The sequence below is a fragment of the Dipteris shenzhenensis genome, chromosome 3 (assembly GCF_047967505.1).
Source record: "Dipteris shenzhenensis isolate YYH24624 ecotype China chromosome 3, Dip_SZ_1.0, whole genome shotgun sequence".
NCBI lineage: Eukaryota > Viridiplantae > Streptophyta > Polypodiopsida > Gleicheniales > Dipteridaceae > Dipteris > Dipteris shenzhenensis.
Window position 1 is genome coordinate 4,773,910 of NC_141598.1, and position 23,898 is coordinate 4,797,807.

At 44.1% G+C, this 23,898-nt stretch overlaps 1 protein-coding gene across 1 annotated transcript in view; it reads right to left on the minus strand.

The window, feature by feature from the left end:
- Window positions 1–23,626, minus strand: part of PTAC13 (plastid transcriptionally active 13) — a 39,635-nt gene extending 16,009 nt beyond the window's left edge. Inside the window, exons 1-3 of the mRNA XM_087372819.1 lie at window positions 23,090–23,626; window positions 9,113–9,291; window positions 8,618–8,879 (exon numbers count right to left, since the gene is read on the minus strand). Of these exons, the coding sequence (XP_087228945.1) occupies window positions 8,618–8,879; window positions 9,113–9,291; window positions 23,090–23,551 (903 nt within the window). The 5' untranslated portion in view covers window positions 23,552–23,626. The remainder of the gene's footprint in view (window positions 1–8,617; window positions 8,880–9,112; window positions 9,292–23,089) is intronic.
- Between the last annotated feature and the right edge of the window lie 272 nt (window positions 23,627–23,898).

The following is a 23,898-nucleotide window of genomic DNA, read 5'->3' on the forward strand; positions in this document are numbered from 1 at the left end:
TACACAACCTGAGTTTCACGGTATTAGAGAGTGCTCTAATGAACGAGATCAGAGAAACTCAAAAGGTGAACGAGTTTGTCCAGAGCTTATGACCTAAGGCTCATGTGTTAAAACCTGGGGAAAATGAAAAGGATGACCTGGCATCCAGAAAAGGCCAAACATATGCAAGATATACCATAAGGGATGGTATGCTAGAAAGAAATGGCAAGGTTGTAGTACCTAGTCAGAATGATCTCAGGCAAAGAGTCATTCGACAGTGCCATGATAGCCCGTGTGCGGGACATCCAGGGGTCGAGAAGACATATGATCTCGTGAAGCGAGATTTCTTTTGGCCAAAGATGAAAAAGCATATTCATGAATATGTGACACGGTGTTTCTCGTGTCAGGTGAGTAAGGCCGAGCGGGTGAAGCCACCCGAACTTTTACAGCCCGGACTTTTACAGCCCTTGGAAGTACCACTAAGTAAGTGGGAGAGCATTTCCATGGACTTTATTGTAGGGCTGCCTACGACACAAGGAGGGTATGATTCTATACTTGTGGTGGTTGACCGTCTAACCAAGATGGCTCACTTCATTCCGACCAGAGAGTCTGTTAGTACCCCGCAAGTGGCGGATTTGTTTATTAGACATATATTTCGTCTGCATGGATTGCCTAGATCCATAGTGTCAGACAGAGATGTCAGATTTACCGGTCATTTTTGGACAGCGATATTTGAGACACTAAGGACTGAGTTGGGAATGAGTAGTGGGAATCATCCTAAGACGGATGGTCAGACGGAGAGAGTCAACCAGACTTTAGAGGATATGCTGAGGGCATATGTGTCATTGAGGCAACATACGTGGGACAAGTGGTTGCCATTGTTGGAGTTTGCCTACAATGATAGAAAACATTCCTCTACAGGGTTCAGTCCGTTTGAGCTGAACTATGGTTATAGAGACCAGCAAATCCAACTATAGTTGGAGTACCTCAGAAAGTGCCTAGTGCCGCGAACTTTGTGGTTCAGATGCGGGAGATGCTAGCACTTGCGAGAGCTAATATCCGCCAGGCTATGGATAGAGCCAAGGTGTATGCGGATGAAAACCGATCTATAAGAGTATTTAAGGAAGGAGAAAAAGTTTTTCTCATAGTTCCTTCGCACTCGAAGTCGTTGACTTCAGGAGAGAGTGCTAAGTTATCACCTCGATACTGTGGGCCGTGGTTAATTCTAAAAAGAATAGGCAAGGTAGCCTATAAATTAGAATTACCACCGGGGTGTAAGGTGCACCCAGTGTTTCATGTTTCTCGTTTAAAGAAATTCTTGCATACTGGTGACTCACTAATCGAAGGTGTTGTTTTGTTTCAGGAGATAGAGGATGATGCAAGACGCAAACCAACAAGAATCCTGGACCGAGGAACAATGCAAGTGCGCAATCGGAAGATCACCACGGTGTTGGTTGCATGGCATGGTCTACCTCTATCGGAAGCTACCTGGGAATCCGTATACCAGTTACGGAGAGTGTTCCTAGATTTCATCATCGAGGACGCTGATGCTTGAAGAGGGAAGGAATGTTATGCTCTAGCCGAGATAGCATGACCTCGGAAAGATCGGTGGGCATTTTCTCTTAGATGACCGACTTCTGTAATATTTAATGTGCGTAAATAAAATGGTCAAGAGAAGTAACTGCCAAGGTCCTAGGTGAGGGTGAAATGGCATTGACTAGGTGGTTCTGAGTGCTAAGGCTAGGTATTCAGCAACTAAGCAATTCCCACTTTACGGGGCAATCCAAATAGCTCACAGGCCAGCCAAAAGGCCAGCTCTCTCAGCCAAACAAATGGCCAGAAAGTCCAGCTGGTCTGGCCGACCAGATCTGGCCGACCAGTTGGCCGACCAGCTGGCCGACCAGCTAGGTCTGGCCTATAAAAGGCCTTTGCCCTCACACTTCCTTGACAGGACAGGACCTGCAGCTGATCCTCATCTCCTCCATCTTTTGCTGCAGGCCCGCCTGCTCCATCTACCTCTCCTCTGCTGTCTCCCTCTCCTGCCTCTCCTTCCTGCCTCCTGGCTGCTCCATCCTCTCCTCCAGATCTGTCACAACTTCTGCTCCTCTGCTCAGATCTGCTCCTCTTCTCCAGATCAGATCCTTCTACTCCAGATCTGTCCCATCCTGCTCCAGATCTGTCCCCTTCTGCTCCTCTTCTCCAGATCAGATCCTTCTACTCCAGATCTGTCCCATCCTGCTCCAGATCTGTCCCCTTCTGCTCCTCTTCTCCAGATCAGCTCCTTCTGCTCCAGATCTGTCCCATCCTACTCCAGATCTGTCCCCTTCTGCTCCTCTGCTATAGATCAGCTCCTTCTGCCCCAGATCAGCTCCTTTTCTTCATCATATTGCTATTCCAGATAGCCTGAAGGTTCCTTCCTCAGAGCATGCTGGTTTCAGCCATCTCCAAGGGCAGCTTCAGCTCCCATCATCCTCGTCATCATTGAGCTACACGGAGGACTGCGTGACGCTCCCTCTGCTGCTATCTTTTCTACTGTCTCTCTACAGATTCACCTCAGCCACGGTCCTTCAGACACGATGGCTTGAGGTTCTTGTATTCAGTTTTTCATATTACCGACAGGCACTATGTTTTCTAAGTTCCGTTCTTCAGTTGTATTTGAGTATTGTCTATTTTCTGATCGCTCCACTGCAAACGCTATGGTTTCTCTTTCGTTTCTCTATATGGTATCAGAGCCATGGTGATGAGAGCCATGGTGATCAGAGCCATGGTAATCTAAAGACCCCAGATCTCAGGTGATCTAAAGATCCTGCTTCTTCATGGAGGCCATAGGTACAGGGAGCATCACTCCTATGAACATATCAGTTTCCTCTTCATTCCGCTGCGCACTAAGGGAGAGACCTCCATCTTCTACTCCCATCCCTCCCTCCCTTTCAGAACTCCATCTTCTACTGCCATCCCTCCCTTCCTTTCTTACCTCCATCTTCTACTACCATCCCTCCCTCCTTTTCTAGGTTTCTGGCTTGACACTCCCCATTCCTTCGAAAGAGGGGGTCATGACACTTCACCTCTACCTCCATCGGCATCGACTTCCAGGATCTACAAGTTCTCCCTAGGAGGGACCCTTTCTGTTCACATGTGTCTAGATGACTGTTGTTTCGAATATTCTACCTGCATGGAGGCGGGAATAGACTCCTCTCTCCCGAGGTCCAAGATCGGACACACACTGGCTCACTGTTCAGCTCCGATCTCTTTGGATTATCAGTACTGCTACGACAAATTTGTTCTTTCCCTTTGCACTTTCCTCCACCTTTTCGGCGGTGAGAGGGGGTGGCTTATTCTCTCAAGCTTCACAGTGTTCTTATTTCTATCTGGTATCATACGTGTAACTACGACACTTGAGGAAGTGAACAATTCCCTTGCAAGGGCACTCCTCTTGTGATCTTCTATTGGGCATTTCACAGGAATAGCCAGCACCACCATCGACATCCCTACACGAAGCTCCAAGCACACAATGTCTTGCCCCTCACAATTGGCAATTGAGAGGGGGTATTCAGCAACTAAGCAATTCCCACTTTACGGGGCAATCCAAATAGCTCACAGGCCAGCCAAAAGGCCAGCTCTCTCAGCCAAACAAATGGCCAGAAAGTCCAGCTGGTCTGGCCGACCAGTTGGCCGACCAGCTGGCAGGCCCACCGACCAGCTGGCCGACCAGCTAGGTCTGGCCTATAAAAGGCCTTTGCCCTCACACTTCCTTGACAGGACAGGACCTGCAGCTGATCCTCATCTCCTCCATCTTTTGCTGCAGGCCCGCCTGCTCCATCTACCTCTCCTCTGCTGTCTCCCTCTCCTGCCTCTCCTTCCTGCCTCCTGGCTGCTCCATCCTCTCCTCCAGATCTGTCACAACTTCTGCTCCTCTGCTCAGATCTGCTCCTCTTCTCCAGATCAGATCCTTCTACTCCAGATCTGTCCCATCCTGCTCCAGATCTGTCCCCTTCTGCTCCTCTTCTCCAGATCAGATCCTTCTACTCCAGATCTGTCCCATCCTGCTCCAGATCTGTCCCCTTCTGCTCCTCTTCTCCAGATCAGCTCCTTCTGCTCCAGATCTGTCCCATCCTACTCCAGATCTGTCCCCTTCTGCTCCTCTGCTATAGATCAGCTCCTTCTGCCCCAGATCAGCTCCTTTTCTTCATCATATTGCTATTCCAGATAGCCTGAAGGTTCCTTCCTCAGAGCATGCTGGTTTCAGCCATCTCCAAGGGCAGCTTCAGCTCCCATCATCCTCGTCATCATTGAGCTACACGGAGGACTGCGTGACGCTCCCTCTGCTGCTATCTTTTCTACTGTCTCTCTACAGATTCACCTCAGCCACGGTCCTTCAGACACGATGGCTTGAGGTTCTTGTATTCAGTTTTTCATATTACCGACAGGCACTATGTTTTCTAAGTTCCGTTCTTCAGTTGTATTTGAGTATTGTCTATTTTCTGATCGCTCCACTGCAAACGCTATGGTTTCTCTTTCGTTTCTCTATACTAGGTGCACCTAAATGTGAAATAATGCCAAGGTGCAAATGGTTTAATTGTGCCCCAAGAGAGGGGTAAATGGTGTACCAAGAAAAGGGCTAAAATGATGACATGTGGCAGAGGGAACCATCTAGGGAGTTGTGGGTCTTGTGGATAGGCATGAGGAAAAAGAAAATACATATCTGTTGAAAATTGCGATCCACGAGTTTAAGGCTGGGTGGAATAACGATGTGCCATCGCCTGTGATTGATTTTGACTAGATTAGAGAGAAAGAAATAGGTTCGTTTCACCCTCTATGTCAAAAAAACAAAATAGGACTTTTTGGTCGTTGTCTTATGTTTTGATGGCATGCTACCCACAAGGCCCCACAAGGAGAACATCTTAGACTTGAAGGCTGAGTTACATGCATTATCAGCTTTGGGCCTGTTGCATTTTTACTTGGGTATTCACTTTTCACAACACAGTGATGGTACAGTCATGTTGCATTCAAAGTATGTACAAAAACTGAAGCTAGGCTTAGCCTTTAAGATTCAAGGAAGCCTTTGCAGGCTGTGGGAAGCTTGATTTACTTATGCAATACATTTCTTTTGCGGTCTCTCTTTGCAGTACATTTCTTGGGGACAGCCATTTGCATTGCTTGCTCAGTGGGCAGCCCTTGTGGCATTTACATTTGCAGAACATTGCTGGTATTTTTTGACTTGACATTTGCAGACTTGCAGTCCACTCTTGAGCAGCCAGCTCATTGCATTGTATACAACCTTGACGCTTTGAAATTTGCAGGGCAGCTTTATGCTTCTGGTGCTTTGACATTTGCAGCCATTGCAGTCATTATTGCACCATCGGTTAACTGCAGGATCACATTCAGTGGACAGAAATTTGCCCTTCTGCAGTCCGTCTTTGCTGAACATACTTGGGACATTGTGTGCATCTTTGCTCAATGTTTAAGCAGGTATATTTGGCTTTGACACTTGCCAAGATTTTGCTGTCATTTTTTGGTTGTTACTCGCAGATTTCGTGTCAATTTTGGGATAGCCTGCTCATTGCAGTGATAGCCTTGAGGCTTTGCCTTTGCTACACATACTCATCTCAATCCTGCTGATAGACAGCACCTGCACCTCCACGTGTTCCCTCTAAGCCCCGGCTAAAGGAGAACCTAGAAGCATCCCAAAGTTAGATCATTGTCTTGTTCATGCCATTTGGTTGGCATGCTTGCGCATGAAGACAGTCTTGATGGTACCAACTATTCCATGTGGTCCTACCTGGTGCACCACGTGTTGGTATCTCAAAAAATTTGGGGTATTGTAAATGGATTAGAGACTAGATCAGTCTCCCCACCACATGCACCTGCTGCTACCGCAGCAACCATTGCCACTTTTAGTTCATCTAACACTACTCCCACAGTGCCTACCACAGACCCTCCAACACCTGAACAGATTTGTTGGGGTCAGAGAGATGCACAGGCACATGCAGAATTGCTATGAATAGCAAGAGGGAGGTTATAACTCACATTCGTTCTTGCAAGACAGCCAAGGATGCATGGGATACTTTGGCTAGTCTCCATCAGATTTGCAACGAGGCCCGGGTTGCCTATTGCAGGCAGCTTGACAGTGTTAGGATGAACGAAGGGGACAGCATGGATGCCTATCTCACAAAGATCAAGGACTTTTGAAAGCAGCCCATCAATGTTGATGAGATTGTGCCAGATTCACAGGTAGTGTCTACGACACTTGATGGGCTATAAAAAGGACAACCAAGGTGAGAGTTGTAGTAGATGAAGAAAAGGATGAAAACCCATCCCATTTACTCTTGAAGGCATGAGGACATGTTGGAGATAAGCGAGCATTGTTTCTTTTCGATGATGGTGCCACACACAAAAATATCTCCACAGAGTTCACTTCACGTCTATGTATTGTACCAAACGTGGACTAGGGTACTACCACAATAATAATTGGGCATTAAACAAAATTCAATCAAGAATAGATTCCATGAATTGACAAGATTTTGGACAGCCTGATGTTTTCAGCAGTATAGATCTCAAGAGCGGACACAACCATCTCAAGAGGAGCACATTGTTATTGAGTTGTTCACAGAATTCCCTAGATCACCTGTGCCAAGGCAGAATCAGCTGATCTCTGCAGGACTAGGGTTTTCCAGCCCAGGTGACCTTTCTTCTGTGAATTCCAGGTAGAAGAAGGCTTGTCTTTGCCTGCTTTTGCCATTCCCAGGTTGGTTGCTGGCTAGTTATTGCATTTGGGTTTCTTTCCTTGCGAAGAAGGGTCGATTTATGCTGTTGGGCAGTGGCCAGGGAGGCTATAGATTGAGGCAACCCGCTGGGAAGAGTTTGGTTGTTTGATTGCACCAGAGTTTAACTGTTGAGGGCTTTGTCTTGCAGTTGTTCAGCTGTGTTGGCTGGTTGGGCACTTGGATGTGCGATTGCAGGAGTGGTTCAGACAGTGGATGCTATTGGGGTCTCTGTTGCATGCTTTGGTTGGCTGAGGATATAGGATTGCCTAGGGATTGAATGCCATTCACTGTTTGAAGTTTTACAAAGTGGGCTGGATGGGAAGTCTGAGGGCATTGGTTTGCCTATGGAGCAGCTTCCCAAAGACCTTTGTGATCAACCTCTTGGCTTCAAATAAATGTTAAATAAATACCACAAGGGGCGCCAGCGTTTGGGGCCAATCGGTGTCTTTGTTTCTGAGTAGGAGTGCTCTAGCTCCCCTGTGATTTGTGGTGTGTTGCAAATTTGTTTGTCTATTTACTGTACATGCTGTATTTACGTGGATCCTACCACCCTTTACGTTGTTGAGGCTGGTTTCACCAAAGATATTGTAATAGTAAAATCAAAGTAATTTTCGGCAAGTCCTATTAGATAATTATTTGGGTATTGAGCTAACATTCCATCTTGAAAACAATGCAGAAAGAACTTGTCTGTGAGGCACTAAAAAAAAATCCTAACTGCATTGCAGCCTGCTTCTCCAAGTATATCTCACTGGCTATTGTAACATAGGAGAAACTGCCAACAACTAGTGTTGTATACAAGAATGCATTCCTCAATCCATGAAAATATAAAAGATACATGCACGCTATCCATTGTAGAAATGGTCATGACATTCATCACACTCTTCTTAGATTAGTCTCTCACTATGGCCGCTTTTTTATTAGTCTCTCTCTATGTCCACTTTTCGACCTATCAACACCCATATTGATCCATCTAGGCCACAGGTCTCTAGAACTAGCATCCCTCCCCTCATCCTCCCCCTTCTCCACCTCCTCCTCTCCTTATCATCCTCCTTGCGACAGAAGGAGGGGATGATTGTGTGTGCAATCTCCAATTCCATTACGATAGCGGGCCTCTCTATCTCCTCATTTCCAAAATGACAAGGGCTAAACATCTCTAATCTAGAAACCTGACAAAATCAAATAATCAATCCCTTTAGAAAAGGCAGTAGAACCTTAGTCTAACCTATAGCAAGGACTACACCAAATTGTCCTATGGTCCCAAGTCTCAATGTTCTAGAGCCACATCTTAAACGTATACTATGGCTAGGAGGAACAACCTTCTATCTACTTCAATCCTAAATTTTATAATGAAATTGTGAGCTAGCTCAAAGCCATCCTCAATGCACACCGAAACTTGTAGCCACAAATAAGTGAGGCCTTCTATAGTCCTTTTGTGGCTTGATCTCATTTTTGTCCTTTCTGTTTGAAACATCTCTAGTCTACCGTCCCTAACCCTTAAACCTCCTTAGCTAGCACTCACTTTATTTACATAGTGATATCTTTCATTCATCAAGCCCCCTTATACATTCAGCAAACCTAAATCCCTAAAGCTCTAGATAATTCTCTGAAAATCACATATGCTTGAGCGAATTGCTATAGATTTTGTACATCATGAATTAGGCAATAAAGCACAAATGATTCCAAATCCACAAAGGTAACCTTATATCGTGCTCTCTATTGTAAAAATAATTTGTAAACCCCCTTTATTTATTTGTTCAGTTATTTAGTTACTTACTTAAATGTGTGCATACATATATGTATAATTGTATGTGTGCATACATATGTAAATGTGTGTGCATGAGTGACAAAAGAAAGGAGGATATGCGAAAAAATACCTTTCCACTCTCATCAGGCACACACGTGAGGTACCCATGAAAATTGGCATGAGGTCCACTTACAACCCTGATGCTAGAGCCAATATTCAAGGCCACATTTAAGGCATCGCTTTCCTCAGTAGCCTTCGAGGCACGCATCAGTTTTCTTTCTTCCTTGGCCAGTTCCTTGAGCCTCTTTAAGTCATCCTCTTCATCTCGGACTCTCTTAAACATCTTATTCATATCATCAGCAGGCACAGGAGTAGGCATTACCAGCTCTAACCTGTCCACAAGCTAGCATTACAATTGAACGTGGACACTTATCGCAATGTAAATACCACCTCGAGTAAAGATAGACACACACAGAACAAATTTGAAAGTAAATTTATTATATTTTTGGGCAGATATTGCATAGATGATCAGCATATTGGAGAGCCAAGTATGCGTGTCATGGTCAAGTTCATTAGTCTGTTAGAAAATAACATGATTTTGAGAAAGTAAGGATATTTCACTTACATGCGTCCAACTTTCTTCCCAAAGAAACCCCTATATCTCGGGACTTTCTTGATGACATCATAAACTTGTCTACTCAACACAATACGAAGGAACACGCAACCAGGATGTAAATTATGTTTGGATGTGGAGAAACTTCCATTCTTCATCCTCCTTTTGGAAGGTACATATGGTACAAAAACCTGCAAGAAGTAGGTTAGAAGATACATTGCAAAAGCAAATATTTGTATATATGTTGACCAGAATAGTAGACGAGGGCGGGCCACAAAAAGTTAGAATTGATCCTTCTACTAACTTAAAATTAAACTTTAAGGTAGACATTCACAATTAATCTTATAGAGTACATTTTTATCTCTCTCAATGTATACCCCACCATAATCAGTAGAGACTTTTAATCAGGAAAGGACCCTAGGTACAAAAATAAGCTTTAAACTCTAAACTGAAGGAATTTGAAGCATGTATGATTACACTCTTACAATCATCCTCATAAACTATGAGTTGGACATGCAAATGAGTTTACCTCAACTCATGTGAACTCATATTGGTTGAAAGCCTCAAGAGAGAACTCTAAACGCTTAATGCTAAATCCTAAACGCTAAATCCTTAATCCTAAACCCTAACCCTTAACACTACACCCTAATTCTTGAATCATAAAGTCCATAAATTATAGACCTTAAACCCTAAACTCTAAACCATTAACCATAAACCATAAACTCTAGCTTTAACTCCTAAACCTTAAACCCTAAACCCTAAGTGTTAATCCTATCTCCTAAACCTGTAAATCCTAAACCCGCTAAACCCTAAACCCTAAACCTTAAACCCTAACCCTAAAACCTAAACTCTAACTCCTTAACTTGTAGCCCCAAAACCTTAAATTCTAATCCAAACCCCCTAAATCCTAAACCTAATTCCTAAACTCTAACTTTAACTCCTAAACCTTAAACCCTAAACCCTAAGCCTTAACCCCATCTCTTAAACTTGTAAATCCTAAACCCTAAACCTTAAACCTTAAATCCTAAACCCTAAACCTTAAACCCTCCCTCTAAAATCTAACCTCTAAATTCAAACCCAAACTCTCTAAATACTAAACCCTAAACCTATAAACCGTAATCCCTAACCCCTAACCCTGAATCCTGAATCCTAAATCCTAACCTTAACCCGTAAACTTCTAAACCCTAAATCCTAAACACTATACCCTATACCCTAAATCTCTAAACCAACTTGAAACCCTACTCTTAGCTCTCTAACCCCTCATCCCTTAACCAAAATCTTAGCCCTCTAACCCCTTATCCCTTCATAAACCCTAACCTAATCTATAAACGCTAACCCTAATCCATAAACCTCTAAACACTACATCGTAAACCGTAACCATATCCCTAAATCTGTTGAACGAATGCTAAAGCCTAATCAAAACCCTTAAACCCTAAACCCTAAATCCTAACCCTTAAACCCTACAAGCCTTATGTAGGCTACTCACACACACTCTAGCACCTAGTGCATATGGGATAAGTCCCATGATGACACGTGGCACTCACACAAGACTCACTCACATAGACTAGTACTAGATCACCTAGTACTTCACACACACACTTCACACCAACACACTCTTTGACTATGATATCTCCAACATTTGGGATCACGTTCCGACGGTAGTCTCGTAGAATTTGTGCAGTAGTCTGAAGTAGCCTTTCACGGATGAGGAGCTTTGGGAAGCCCTCAGGGTTCTCCCGACCCAAAAGTGTCCTGGAGAGGATGGCTTCACCAGCCTTCTTCCGAAACTTCTAGGAGATGATCTCGAAAGGGGGAGATAGATCAGACGTCCGACAGTGGAGACCAATCACTTTGCTTGATACTGCATACAAGATCCTCACCAATGTCTTGAGTTTGCGGTTACGGCCCCATCTTACTGACATCATCAACGACACACAGACTGGGTTCGTTCAGAAGTGACACACAGACTGGGTTCGTTCAGGAGCACAACATCCTGAACATCATCTTCACGTTTTGGAAGGCAGTGGACTCATCCAGGGAGGAGTCACAGCCGTTGGTTGTCCTTCTCTTGGATTTTGAGAGGGCCTACAATAGGGTGGAGTGGTCTTTCTTGGAGGGAGCCTCCAGAAGGCTTGGGTTTGCTGTAACTTTGCCCATTCTTTCCCTTATTTTTGTGATTAGCGACAAAAGCCTGATTTGCAATTTGAGAAGCAGCACCTGCAAGAGAAGGGAAACAAGCTGGTCGGAAGTATAAGTGTTGGGATTGCCCATGGCAACCAACCTCAATGTAGTAGCAAACCCCTGGTAGGACTCAGGAAGTCCATTGAGTGTTGTGGACACTACCTGAGCATCGGAAATAAATCCACATTAATGAGCTGCTCTTGAAAATCCTTGATTTTTGTGATGTATGCATCCATGTTGTCCCCCTCTTCCATTTTGACATTCTCCAATTGCCTGCGTAAGAAAGCAACATGTGCCTCTTTGCGAACCTCGTAAAGGTGAGCCAAGATGTCCCACGCAGCTTTGATGTTTTGCAAGACCAAATGTGAGGAATGATATGTCTCTTGACTGAAAAAGCAATGATAGAATGTGCTTGGGCATCTCTACCATCCCATCTGGCCTGTTTCGATGTAGGAGGTGTGGTTGGAGTAGTAGTAGATCCCGAGGTGGCTGTAACAGCTGCACCAACGGTGGCAGTAGATCCAGAAGTGGCTATATGTCATGTGCACGGATTGGTATCTGACGTGTACTAGGTACACAAGACTAGCTTAGGTAGCCTGAGGAGGCTTAGGGCTAGGCAGGCTGGATTCTCGAGTTGAGTGGCAAGGATACGAACCAGTTAGAGGTCTTCGCTATTTTTGGCGCTTAGGGCCCGAGTCTATATAAGGGGCCAAGAGGTTTAGTTCTCAGAGAGCCGATGGGAGCAAGTCTCATTCCCAAGTGCTAGGTCTAATCCTGGATTAAGTCGTAGAACGCGCCTGCATCATAGCATAGCCCAAGGCCCAACAGCAGATCCCAGGCTTCATAGCGCCACCTGGTGGTATGGGACACCAAGCTGGTTAGGATCTGGTTGGGAGTTTGTGCCAGTAGCTCAACTCGTAGCTCGGAGGGGACATCTCTTGATTCAGAATCACATCCCGTAGATGTCATGGTTGGGTGGTGAACAGCCTACTCAGATTCCTCACGTTTGGTGTGTTCTTGTGTTTGCTTGCAAATCAGAGATTTCAGAAACGCTGGGGTCATGTCAGTTGGTATTAGGGCCAACTCCTGAGGTAGGAATCTTTGTTACGAGAAACCTGGACGAATTTTTCTCCAAGTATGTCTCAATTTCGAAATTCCTCCCTCTAATCACCTTCCAGTTCATCAACCTGCTACCCCTCTGCTTCATCGTTCTCCCTCCTGACGCAATCTCCTAGCAACTCGTTGCTTGCAGCCTGCTTTGGGATTCTGTCTTCACTACTATGTACTCCTTTCCTCACGATTCTCTTTCCCTTCCCTTTGGCCTTCAAAGCTTCCCTTACTCCACTTTCTTCATGGCTAATTTAGTAGACCCCGGGCTCACTATGGGTGATCAAGATATGAACTACCATGTGGATGATGACTAGGGCCTCTACCATGATTTGATTACGAAGACAGCCTTCAGTGAATTCACCACTGCTCTCGATGAAAAGTTCAAGCGAGTTAATACGAATCAAACGGCGTTGACACAACACCTCCAAGGGATTCAGACATCACTCTCACTTTTGACTAGGACTGTTTAGGCACTCACGCATGTGGATGCTTTGGCTTCAGTGTTAGCTCTAAATATCACTCCAGATCCTTTTTTCGGAGATCAAAAGTCTCGTACCAAGGGGGTAGTTGACACTTGGTTGCACAAGTGGCAAGTACACTTCGAGTTTCACCCTTACCCAGATGACAAGAAGATGCAGCTTGCAGCAGGGTATATGTCAAGTGAGGCTTTATTGTGGTGGAAGGAACTTCAACCCAAGCCTGTAACATGGATAGAATTCGAAGAGGTCTTCAGGAAAGAGTTTCTGAAGGAGGAGGAAGATTACGATATCATAGGCAAGCTCAAAGCCCTCGATATGTCCAAGCTGAATCTGACTTTTGATGTTTATCTTCAGAGGTTTCGGGATTTGCAGACCAGAGCTACAAAGATGGATCCAGTCACCTTGTTAGGTTTCTTTGTGGATGGTTTGCCTGACTCATACTAGCTTCAAATTAAGAAGAAGTGTACCACTTTGCAAGAGGCCATGAACTATGCGCGCATCTATGATGATACCGTGGCCAGCGCAAAGGGAACCACCATTGCCGACACGAGTAGAAAGAACAAGAGGAAGTTCTGCCACTCTACCACTGGTATCGGGGAATCGAAGTCTCTAGATAACGCCTCCAAGAAAAACTCGGCTCAGAGGAAGAATGGTCGTGTCCGTTTCCTACGCACCTTGAAGTTAAAGAGAGAAGGACGTTGCTTCATATGCGAGGAGCGGGGCCACACTCGGAATGATTGTCCTAAGCACAAGAACCAGATGCAAGCGCCGGGACAGAAGCTCCATGCAGATCTAGGTACCAAAGCTAAGAGAGCTAATCACGTTTCAATGACAAGTATTTCTATAAATGTCCTTACCTGCCCACTTTCTTGTAATTGCACTTTTAATAATTCGTTATTTGACTCCCATGATCTTTTCGAGTTTAAGGAGAAGTCAGGGACCAAAGAGTTCACATTCTCTTTGACCCGGCCAGCTCTCATAATTTTATTAATTACAAACTTGTGTAGAGGATGGGACTGTCCACAATACCTAGCGATCACACCTACAAGGTGCAGCTTCCAACTGGGAAGCAGTTTTGGGATCGCAAGATTGAAGCACTTTCTATCCGGATTCAAGACTACACAGCTGCTCTTACGTGCTATGTTATGCACTTGGAACATGTGGACTTGTTAATCGGAATAGAGTGGTTTGAAACCCACGATATTCGGATTGGATGGAAAGAGCATATACTCTCTTTTTTCCATAAAACACCTAATTTTGTATTCAGTGTGATAAAAATCCCTCTTCTCAAGGACCTATTGTATCTGCGATGCAGCTTCGGAATATAACAAACACTTCTCATTATGATGTGTATCAGTGTGTTTTGACTCCACTTTCTTCGTTTGTTGTCTCTGTTAATAACAAAAATGATTTAAATGTGTTTGAACACCGTGAATTGAGAACGTTGTTGGATGATTTCATGGATAAATTCCCTGCTTAACTCCCGGAAGGTTTACCTCCAAAACGGGCAGTAGACCATCACATAGATTTATGCAGCTTCGGAATATAATAAACACTTCTCATTATGATGTGTATCAGTGTGTTTTGATTCCGCTTTCTTCATTTGTTGTCTCTATTCATAACAAAAATGATTTAAGCATGTTTGAACACCGTGAATTGAGAACGTTATTGGATGATTTCATGGATATATTCCCTGCTCAATTGCCGGAAGGTTTACCTCCAGAACGAGCAGTAGACCATCGCATACATTTAGTACCTGAGACTCAACCTATTAGTATTCCACCTCATAGGATGAGCCAGCTTGAGGAGGATGAGTTAGCTTCACAGCTATAAGATTATCTGAATATGGGCTATATTCGCCCGAGTAAATCACCTTGGGGAGCACCTATCTTCTTAAGAAAGAAGAAAGATAACTCCTCGAGAATGTGTATAGATTATAAACGATTGAATAAAGTGACAATTAAGAATCGATACCCTCTTCCTCGTTCCGATGATTTGATAGACCGTTTGGCTGGAGCGAAGTGTTCACTAAGACTGGTTTGCGTATGGGTTATCACCAAATCCATATCTATGCTAAACACATAGATAGAACCACATTCCGAACTAGGTATGGCCACTACGAGTTTCTCGTATTACCTTTTGGTTTGACCAACGCTCCTACTACCTTCCAGCAAATGATAAACAATTTGTTCTGAGATTTTTTGGGCAAATTCGTTGTCATGTTCTTAGATGACATCCTGGTAAATAGCCGAACGCTAGAGGATCACATTGGACACCTCCGGATTGTCTTAGTTATACTAGGACAGCATAAGCTCTATGCCAAGATGACATCTTTATATAGAAGATCATTTACTTAGGACACAAGATTTCTTCTGAAGGTATTAGCATTGATCTAGATCGTATCCAGAAGGTTTTAGAATGGCCGATCCCTCAAACTGTGAAACAACTTCGTTCTTTCCTAGGATTCACGGTTTTTCTACGAAAGTCTGTGCGTGATTATTCCAATATCACGGCACCTTTGACCAACATATTGAAAAGTCGTGAACGCAGGTCTACCCAGCCGATCTCTTGGAATAAGGCATTGAACAAGGCTTTTGAAACCTTGAAGTTAACTATCAAGGAAGCACCCGTTCTTGCATTACCCGATCCTACCCGGCCTTATGTTTTAGAGGCCGATGCGAGTGATTTTGCGATTAGGGAAGCTTTATTCCAAGAGGGCAGACCTGTAGCTTTTGAGAGTAAGAAGCTAGACGACACCCAATATCGTTGGCCCATACTAGAAAAAGAACTCTATGCAGTTGTGTATGCTCTGAAAGTTTGGAGACACTACTTGTATGGTTCGAAGTTTCTTGTATTGACCGATCATCAATCAATCAAGTATGTGTGTGACGGGTCTGAATTGAGGGGAAGAAAGGCTAGATGGGCAGAGTTAATGCAAGATTTTGATTTTGAAATACGTTATCGAAAGGGTTCGATGAATAGTGTGCGGATGCCTTAAGTCGAGTCAAGTTTGTAAATGCTATGTCATTTACGAAAATATCCTCAGACCTATTTCAATCCTTAAGAGGGCTTTGCGCAACTGAAAGTCATTTCAGATCTTATTGGCAGAAAGTCCAAGATGGGAGCTCCATGGTTGACCAGGACTCAAGGATTGTGCCACCTACGGTACAAGCAGTGGGAGGTCAGTGGATGATTAGGAACGGCTTGCTGTTCCGGAATAGAAAGATATGTCTGCCAAATGTTTTGCATTTTTAATCCAAGATTCTCTGGGAGTGTCATGATGCTCCTAGTGCTGGACATCTAGGTATACATTGAACTCTATCTCTTGTGAAACATACCTTTTATTGACCTAAGATGCGTGCATTTATTGAAAACTATATGGTAGGTTGCCGGGTTTGTCAGGTTACTAAGGCAAAAAGCCTTAGAAGAACAGGTTTATTACAGCCATTCCAAATCCCAGGTAATAAATGGGAAAGTATTTCCATGGATTTTATTACGGGGTTTCCTAGAACGCGCAAGAGTCATGACTCCATTTGGGTCATAGTGGACCGTCTGACAAAAATAGCTAGATTCTTACCTACTAGAACAACCATCTCAGCTGTTCAGCTGGCTCACGAGTTTGTGGACCACTTGTTTAAGCTGTATGGTTTGCCTTCTGACATAGTTAGCGACAAGGACTCAAAGTTTACAAGTAACTTTTAGATACTTGTTTTTGAGAAGTTGGAAACTACTCTAAGTATGAGTTCCTCAGATCATGCACAATCTGATGGCAGTACGGAGAAGGTCAACCAATCGGTTGAGGATATGCTTCAGGGCATATGTTTCTAAGAGACAATCTTCATGGGAAGATTATCTCCCTATGATAGAATTTGCTTATAATAGTGCAAAGCATTCGAGTGTTGTTACAGTCCTTTTATGCTTATGTACCGGTTTCAACCTAAGTCACCAGTTATGGAGCATAAAGCAATGCTGCACAAATAGTATCATGTTCTTTGTCATCTGAAATGTAAAAAATGGATTGCTTTTTTATCTCGCTCGTCTCCTTCCAATAGCAAATATGAACCAAGATGGTCACTTGGTGATTATGCCAATGCATTGATTGAACCTCATTCTGCACTTTGAATGTATAGTTCTCTGCAAAGTCAACAACTGAAAGCACCACATCATCAGAAAAATTTACGATGCACTCTTTGAATTGAGAGTATTGCCCAATAACTACGGAAGTTATGAGTGATAAACACATTTACGTGTTGCAAGTATTGAGGGACAATGATGGATGAAGGAGTTTCCTTGTATAAGAATTTTATTCTTTTCTTTGCATCATCTTTTCCTGTATCCTCGATGACATGTTCATACATATTCCATCTTATCAATGCACCATTTGCATCATCCAACTCACATGGGCAAAACAACGGTTGTGGGCACTTGTCCATGAAAGAGTTACTAGGTGCGGAAGATCAACTTGTTTCTCCTCAAGAAATAATAGAAGTTATTGATTTGACTTTTATTCCACACGAACCTGAGGGTATTCTTGAATTTCGTGAAAGAAAGATTCGTAATCGAACTATCACGGAATACAAGATCAAGTGGAAGGATCGTGTTGAGGAGGATGCAACATGGGAGACATTACAAAACCTCCAGAGGACATTCCTGGGTTTTTTAGGGAACTCAGGAGTGAGTTCTTAGAGGAGGGGAAGTATGTCATGTGCACAGATTGGTATCGGACGTGTACTGGGTACACAAGACTAGCTCAGGTAGCCTGGGGAGGCTTAGGGCTAGGCAGGCTAGATTCTCGGGTTGAGTGGCAAGTGTGCGAATAGTTAGAGGCCTTCGCTATTTTTGGCGCTTGGGGCCCGAGTCTATACAAGGGGCCCAAAGGTTCAGTTCTCAGAGAGCCGATGGGAGCAAGTCTTTTTCCCAGGTGCTAGGTCTGATCTTGGATTGAGTCGCGGACGCGTGCCTGCATCATAGCAAAGCCCAAGGCGCAGCAGCAAATCCCAAGCTTCATAGAGCCACCTGGTAGTATGGGACAGACACCAGGCTGGTTAGGATCTAGTTGGGAGTTCATGCCAGTAGCTCAGCTCATGGCTCGGAGGGGACATCTCCTGATTCGGGATCGCATCCCGTAGATGTCATGGTTGGGTGGTGAGTCGCCTGCTTAGATTCCTCACGTTTGGTGTGTTCTTGTGTTTGCTTGCAGATTAGAGGTTTCAAGAGTGCTGGGGTCGTGTCACTACAGCAGCTACACCAACTATAGTAGTAGCAGAAGTGGATGCCACAGAGGAAGGTCAAAGATCGGATCCTAAGACAATACCCCAAAAAAATTTTGGCGACCAGCAAATGTTTCACCATGTATGACCACATGGGATAATTGGATCCATCGAGCTTGTCCCAAGCTGAGAACATACCCATCCAATCGTTGCTTCCCATAGCAAAAATAAATCCCTGAAGGAAAAATGTGCGCTCAAGAGTAGCCGCCTGGGAGAGAGACGAAGCCTGCAAAGGAGCAAGCGTCCCCGGCAAGTTCGAGTTCTACAGCAAAAAACAATCTTGGTTCCGATTTATCGTAATCGATTAATAAACATGTTGGTTGATCGTATTCTTAAAGGTTAATTGGCTACAAACAGCAACATTAACTTCAAAATGAGCTGGCTGTCCAAAAATGACAGCAAATGCCAAGCAGTGACAAACCAAAAATTGACTGCTCAAACAATGAGCTAAATGCACGTGTTGTCCCCAAAAATATGACCTGCAAAACAATATCTGTCCGGTCAAAGGACCCCCTTGCCAAAGATAGCTATCTTGCAAAAATATCAGCCCAAAACAAGGGGCACATGTCTGCAAATGTATCAAATGATCAATTGAGCTGTAAATGTCCCAAATGGAGGCTGTGAGCCTCAAATCTGACAAGACAACAAGCCCAAATCAAGGGGCAAATGCATAATATACCCAAATTGAGGTGAATAAAGCAAATGTCACTGCAATGGACAGCAAATCTGACCAAAGCCCCAAATCTGAGAGGGCAAATATGCCAAAAAGAGGGCAAGTTGGGAAAAGCCCCAAATTGTGCTGCAAGTTGCAAATGTGATTCAATGTGCTGCAATTCCAAACAAATTTCAACAGATTTGACAAAACCCCCAATTTTTGGAAGGGCAAAAGTGTCAAATTTGGGGGGCAAATGACCAAAAGCCCCAAATTTTGCTGAAATAAAGCAAATGTGACAAAATAACCTGCAAATCTAAATATATCCTGCAATTTGTCAACAATAGATCCAAAATCCCTAGTGTTGGAGTGGAAATAAAATCAAAATAGGGAAAATACTGCAAAAGCCCCAAAATGTGACCAAAAGGAGCAAATGTCATTGCAAAATCTGCAAATGTGACACAAAAGCCCCAATCTCTAGAGAAAAATCACCTCAATGTCACTGCAATGTGTGCAAACGTGACATAAAAGAGGGTGAAAAGCTTCAAATTCAACTATACCAGGCAGATCTGAGTCAAGAGGGAGAGAATCCCAGCCAAATGGTGCTAGCAGGTTGGAGCACCTGGAGGAAGGCCCAAATGATTGAAAAGAGTCCAGATCTGAGCAAAAAACCTCCAAATTTCCGTACACATCCGTACGGAAGTTCGTACAACTGAACGGCCAAAAAATATTCGGCCGAAATGGTGCGGGACACGGTCCTTTGGATGTGGGCAGCTCAAAAATTTCAAAAAACGTTGTAATCAAACCTCAAAAAACAGGTTTCTGGCAATGAAATGAGACACTGGACTGAGCTGGAGCAAAATGGCAGGTAGGAGCAATGGGAGAGCACGAGGGAAGGCAGGGAGGAGCAAGAGAACCTGCTCTGATACCACTGTTGGGTGCATGAAGCAATGGAACGGGAGTGGAGTGCAGGAAGCAAACAACAAACTGGAGCAAAATGTAGTACTGCTTAAATGGATAAGAGGAAAATACAAACGGTGGCCTATATGGCTCCCAAGTCAACCATATGGTTGACCAGAGAAGTCAACTTATAGAGTTGACCTGACCTACAAGGCTAATACCAGGGCTAAGTGCTAACAAATGCTTGGATGAATAATCAATCCAGAATTAGAAAGAAGGGCCTATGGCTGCCCAGTGCTCTTAAAGAGCAGGAAACGCCAAGAAAAAGAAGGGCCTATGGCTGCCCAATGCAATTAAGAGCAGGAAACGCCAAGAAAAAGAAGAGCCTATGGCTGCCCAGCACTCTTAAAGAGCAGAAAATCAAGAATCTTCATGCCGAAGCAAGTGTTTTAGATGCAAAAAGAGGGGTGTGTGGCTGCCTAGTGCCCCGGAAGGCCAGTCAACCAAAAGGAGCAAAGAATGCCACAAGACTAATTTAAGTCAATGATCTTACCAGATTCCAAAATCCACTTTAGGTGGAAGAGATGGAGGAGACTCCCCAACAAGAACAGACTGTGTACCGCACCAAGAAGAAAAGCACCCAGAGGCAAGTTTATATGCGGGTATCTTGCAAAGTATCATTGCTAGTAGGCAATTGATGCCAAGAGAGGAGGTATCTCCAAAGTTTTACAACTGTATCAAGAAGCTTTTCACTTGAGGACAACTGATTAGAAGCCGATGGATGTCACCAATTGGTATTTCTCCCAAGAAATAAAGAAGAGTCTTTATCAGATTGACTATGGTCAAAGAAAACTCACTTTGGTTCACTAGAATAAGTTTGACTACTTTACTTTTGCTTTGCATTGGTAAAAAAGAACCATGGGGACGCCCACAAGGGACTAGGATTAGTCCAAGAACTAAGAATGCATGCATTTTGCTAACCTTTAATGGGTTAAAGTGTTGGAATTTGTTTGTGCCATGTGTAGGACCTAAGAGAGTGCAAAAAGGACCCAAGAGTGGGTAGAAAAGTGTAATAAAGCACGTCCCACAAGACTCAAAAAGTAAAGACAAGGGGCGCCTCATTAAAAGGAGGGCCCACAAGATTAAAAGGCACCTAAAAGCTCCGGAGCTCCATATTTAGAAGAAAAAAGACTAAAAGCTTGGCTTTTTGTAAAAGTAGCTTTTAGAAAGCAGGCCCTAGCTTCTTGCTAGGCCTAGTCTATAAAAGAAAGGCCCCTGGCCTCCCAAATTCATTCAAGATTGTACTCGGAGTTATGCTCTTTCATGAGCCGATTGTACAAAAGATTATTCTATTGCAATAAAGACCTTCAGGGGGTCCAACCCTAATTTTTGGGCCCTAGTGTGGTGTCTTGTATTCTTTCTCTCTCCCAGACCCCTCTTTCTATTGCTGCGATTCACTTTTACTCCTCCCAGGCTGAGCTGCGATTCATTCTAGCATCATATCTTCGACCCTCCAACGCGTACAAGTGCCCGGAAAGAGTGCAGCCCAGCCCTTCTGGAAGAAGATCTACTTGCTGCAATTAGGGTTTCCAGCCCTACCTGGTGCCCAGAGATGCTGCGAATTGACTCCAAAGCACCCAGACCTGCTGAGAATGAGCCTAGCACTAGTACGATTTGGTCTAAGGGTGCCCAGGATCCTCTACAAGCTATTCCAGGGAGTAGAGCCATATTGTGATTTGTTCCAGAAGCTGTTTTAGGTGTTGCAAACTGCTCAACAGTGTCATAATAGCAGTGATTTTATTGCTAAAGTATTTTTAAGCATCTTGAGGTTTGGTTACAGCAGGTATATCTAGTGTTTAAAGATGGGGATGGGTATCTCATATGGGGTAAAACTCCCATGCATCCTGCACTTCCTACTCGTTGACCCCACCATTAACAGCATCATTCCAACCATTGTGTCCAATGGTTTTATACCAGAGCCATCGGTCACCTTCCTACGCTCACAAGCTACAAGTTGATGTTTGACCTTGCTCTTCCATCATCAATAATTGATGACATTCGTTAAAAAATCGGCATGTCCACTAACTGCACTAACATCTCCACTGGTATCCACACCATGAGAACAGATGCCTCTACTACCATCTAATGGGGCACGGGAAGTGAGCAAGCCCAGGCTGACCCCAGATTTCCTGGCATCCATAGGCTACATCAAGCACTCCTTGTAAATATGAGGAGAAGTGTAAGTCCAGCGCAAATGAAGGAGCTTGCCCAGTGACCCCAGGCTGCTCCATCCAGGAAGGCGATACTCCTAATAAAGATCTGATCCATCAACTACCTATTCACTTGCCTTCAATGTTCTCAGAAGAAATCAACAAGAGCAGAGAGAGCAGGTAAGCCCAAAGCGAATCTAAAGTAGTAGAAACTGTCCCAGCATATAGAGTTTAATATGAAATGTGATACGCCACAACTCACCATAGACCTGCTATTTGGAAAAGCCCTACAGCAGCTATCAATATAGCAGTCTATATCAACAGTAAATGTATTCTTTAGATAATAGTGTCACCACCAGGTAGGCATATCTACCTATTCACTTACTGATATTCAAATCAATTACTATAGGAATTTCTGTATTCTGAAAAGCTTCTTTAGCTAAAGTTCTGTGAATCCTGCGCTAGGAAAAAGCTACATCATTGGTCTAGATTGTTCTTTTAGCATGCTTTGACTTATAAAAAGGTGTACATCCCTGCCCTTTTTAGTAAGTCAAAAACCCCTACATGATACGTAGGAAACCTCCCAAAGCTAACGAGGAAGAATAAATTGGTACCATTGAAGATATCTATAGGGCTAGTCTAGCTGTGTACATGTGGGGACCCAAAAGTTCCCATCGGAAAAGGTTCCCTATCCAAGAGGAACAAAAATTGTAAGAATTCAAGCCCCCTACTCGAAATGTTTAGACACTTAGCTCTATATTCAACCCAGACTTAAATGCTTATTAAATGATATTGATAAACAATGAAGAACTATTCTAAAACAAATCACCAAGCTAACCAACCTTTCCAAACACACGGATTGAATGTCTATGTACATTATCGTACGCTTGCTCCCCCGCACGCCATGAGCGCCCCTGGCTGCGCTGAGGCCATGAAGGGGTCCGCACCCAGACAAAGTAACCAACCCCGTCTATATCCTGAGGCTAGCATTCTGTACGCATGGCCCATGACTCCCATCCACGTCGTCGTGACTCGTGAGATACGTATCATTTCTTCTTCTCATGTTTGTTATGCATACCATTTCAATTGTGCTACAATTACTCAAGAAGCTTGCCAAACGATCGGTATATTTCTTTCCAAGGCTTTGAAAACAAATCGGGCACTTAGTTCTGGTGATTTCTTTTTACCTCGACTTCGTTATCGGGAAAGTTGGTTGAGACTGCTTTGGCAATAGTCTCGGCCATTTCAACTTCTGATCTGCTTGGCACAAACACCATCCACCACTGTAACCCTTTTGCTGCAAGAGGACTCATATCTAGCTCGTATTTCAATCCCTTGGGAGGGGCTTTCTTCTTCTCGAGAAGCTTGTTTTCAACCTCTTCTTTCCACGAAGGTTTTTCAGCCTTCAGCTGCTCTCGCCGTTCGTTCCTCTGTTTCCTGCGTTCCCTAGCAGAAAGACTTTCATCCTTGAGCTCGTTGGAGAAGACAAAGTTAGCACAGGCTGGCCCTCCCGGTGATTGACCTTTCAGAATCAAAGAGATGGGGGTAGGCATCAAAGGTCTGCTTGAGGGCAGAAAGCAGCTTTTGTTGCTCCAATCAAGAGGTTGAGCAGCTCCGGATAAGGAAGAACAATCCAAGATAGGGGACATTTCCTGCCGCTGAGCTTTGAGACCCTGTAATTCGTGAAAACGCTCCTTATCCTCCCCTAAGGCCACGTGGCATGATTCCCCCGCCGTTTCGCTTGAATGAGGGTTTTAAAAGTTTTATTAGTCTTCTTTTCCGATTGGCTCCTATTTGCATGGCGGTCTCTGAGGGTAATCAATTGTTCTTTGATTTCGTACTATTTGCATGGCGGTGTGTGGGGGTAATCACCTCTTGTCAGTGCAGATCCAAGATTCATGGTGTTGTTGGTTGTGGCTGTGGATGGTCTCTGCAATTCGGGCCTTTTTTTGTGTTGGCTCTGGCTGTGATGGTGTCCTAATTTCAGGGGATGGAG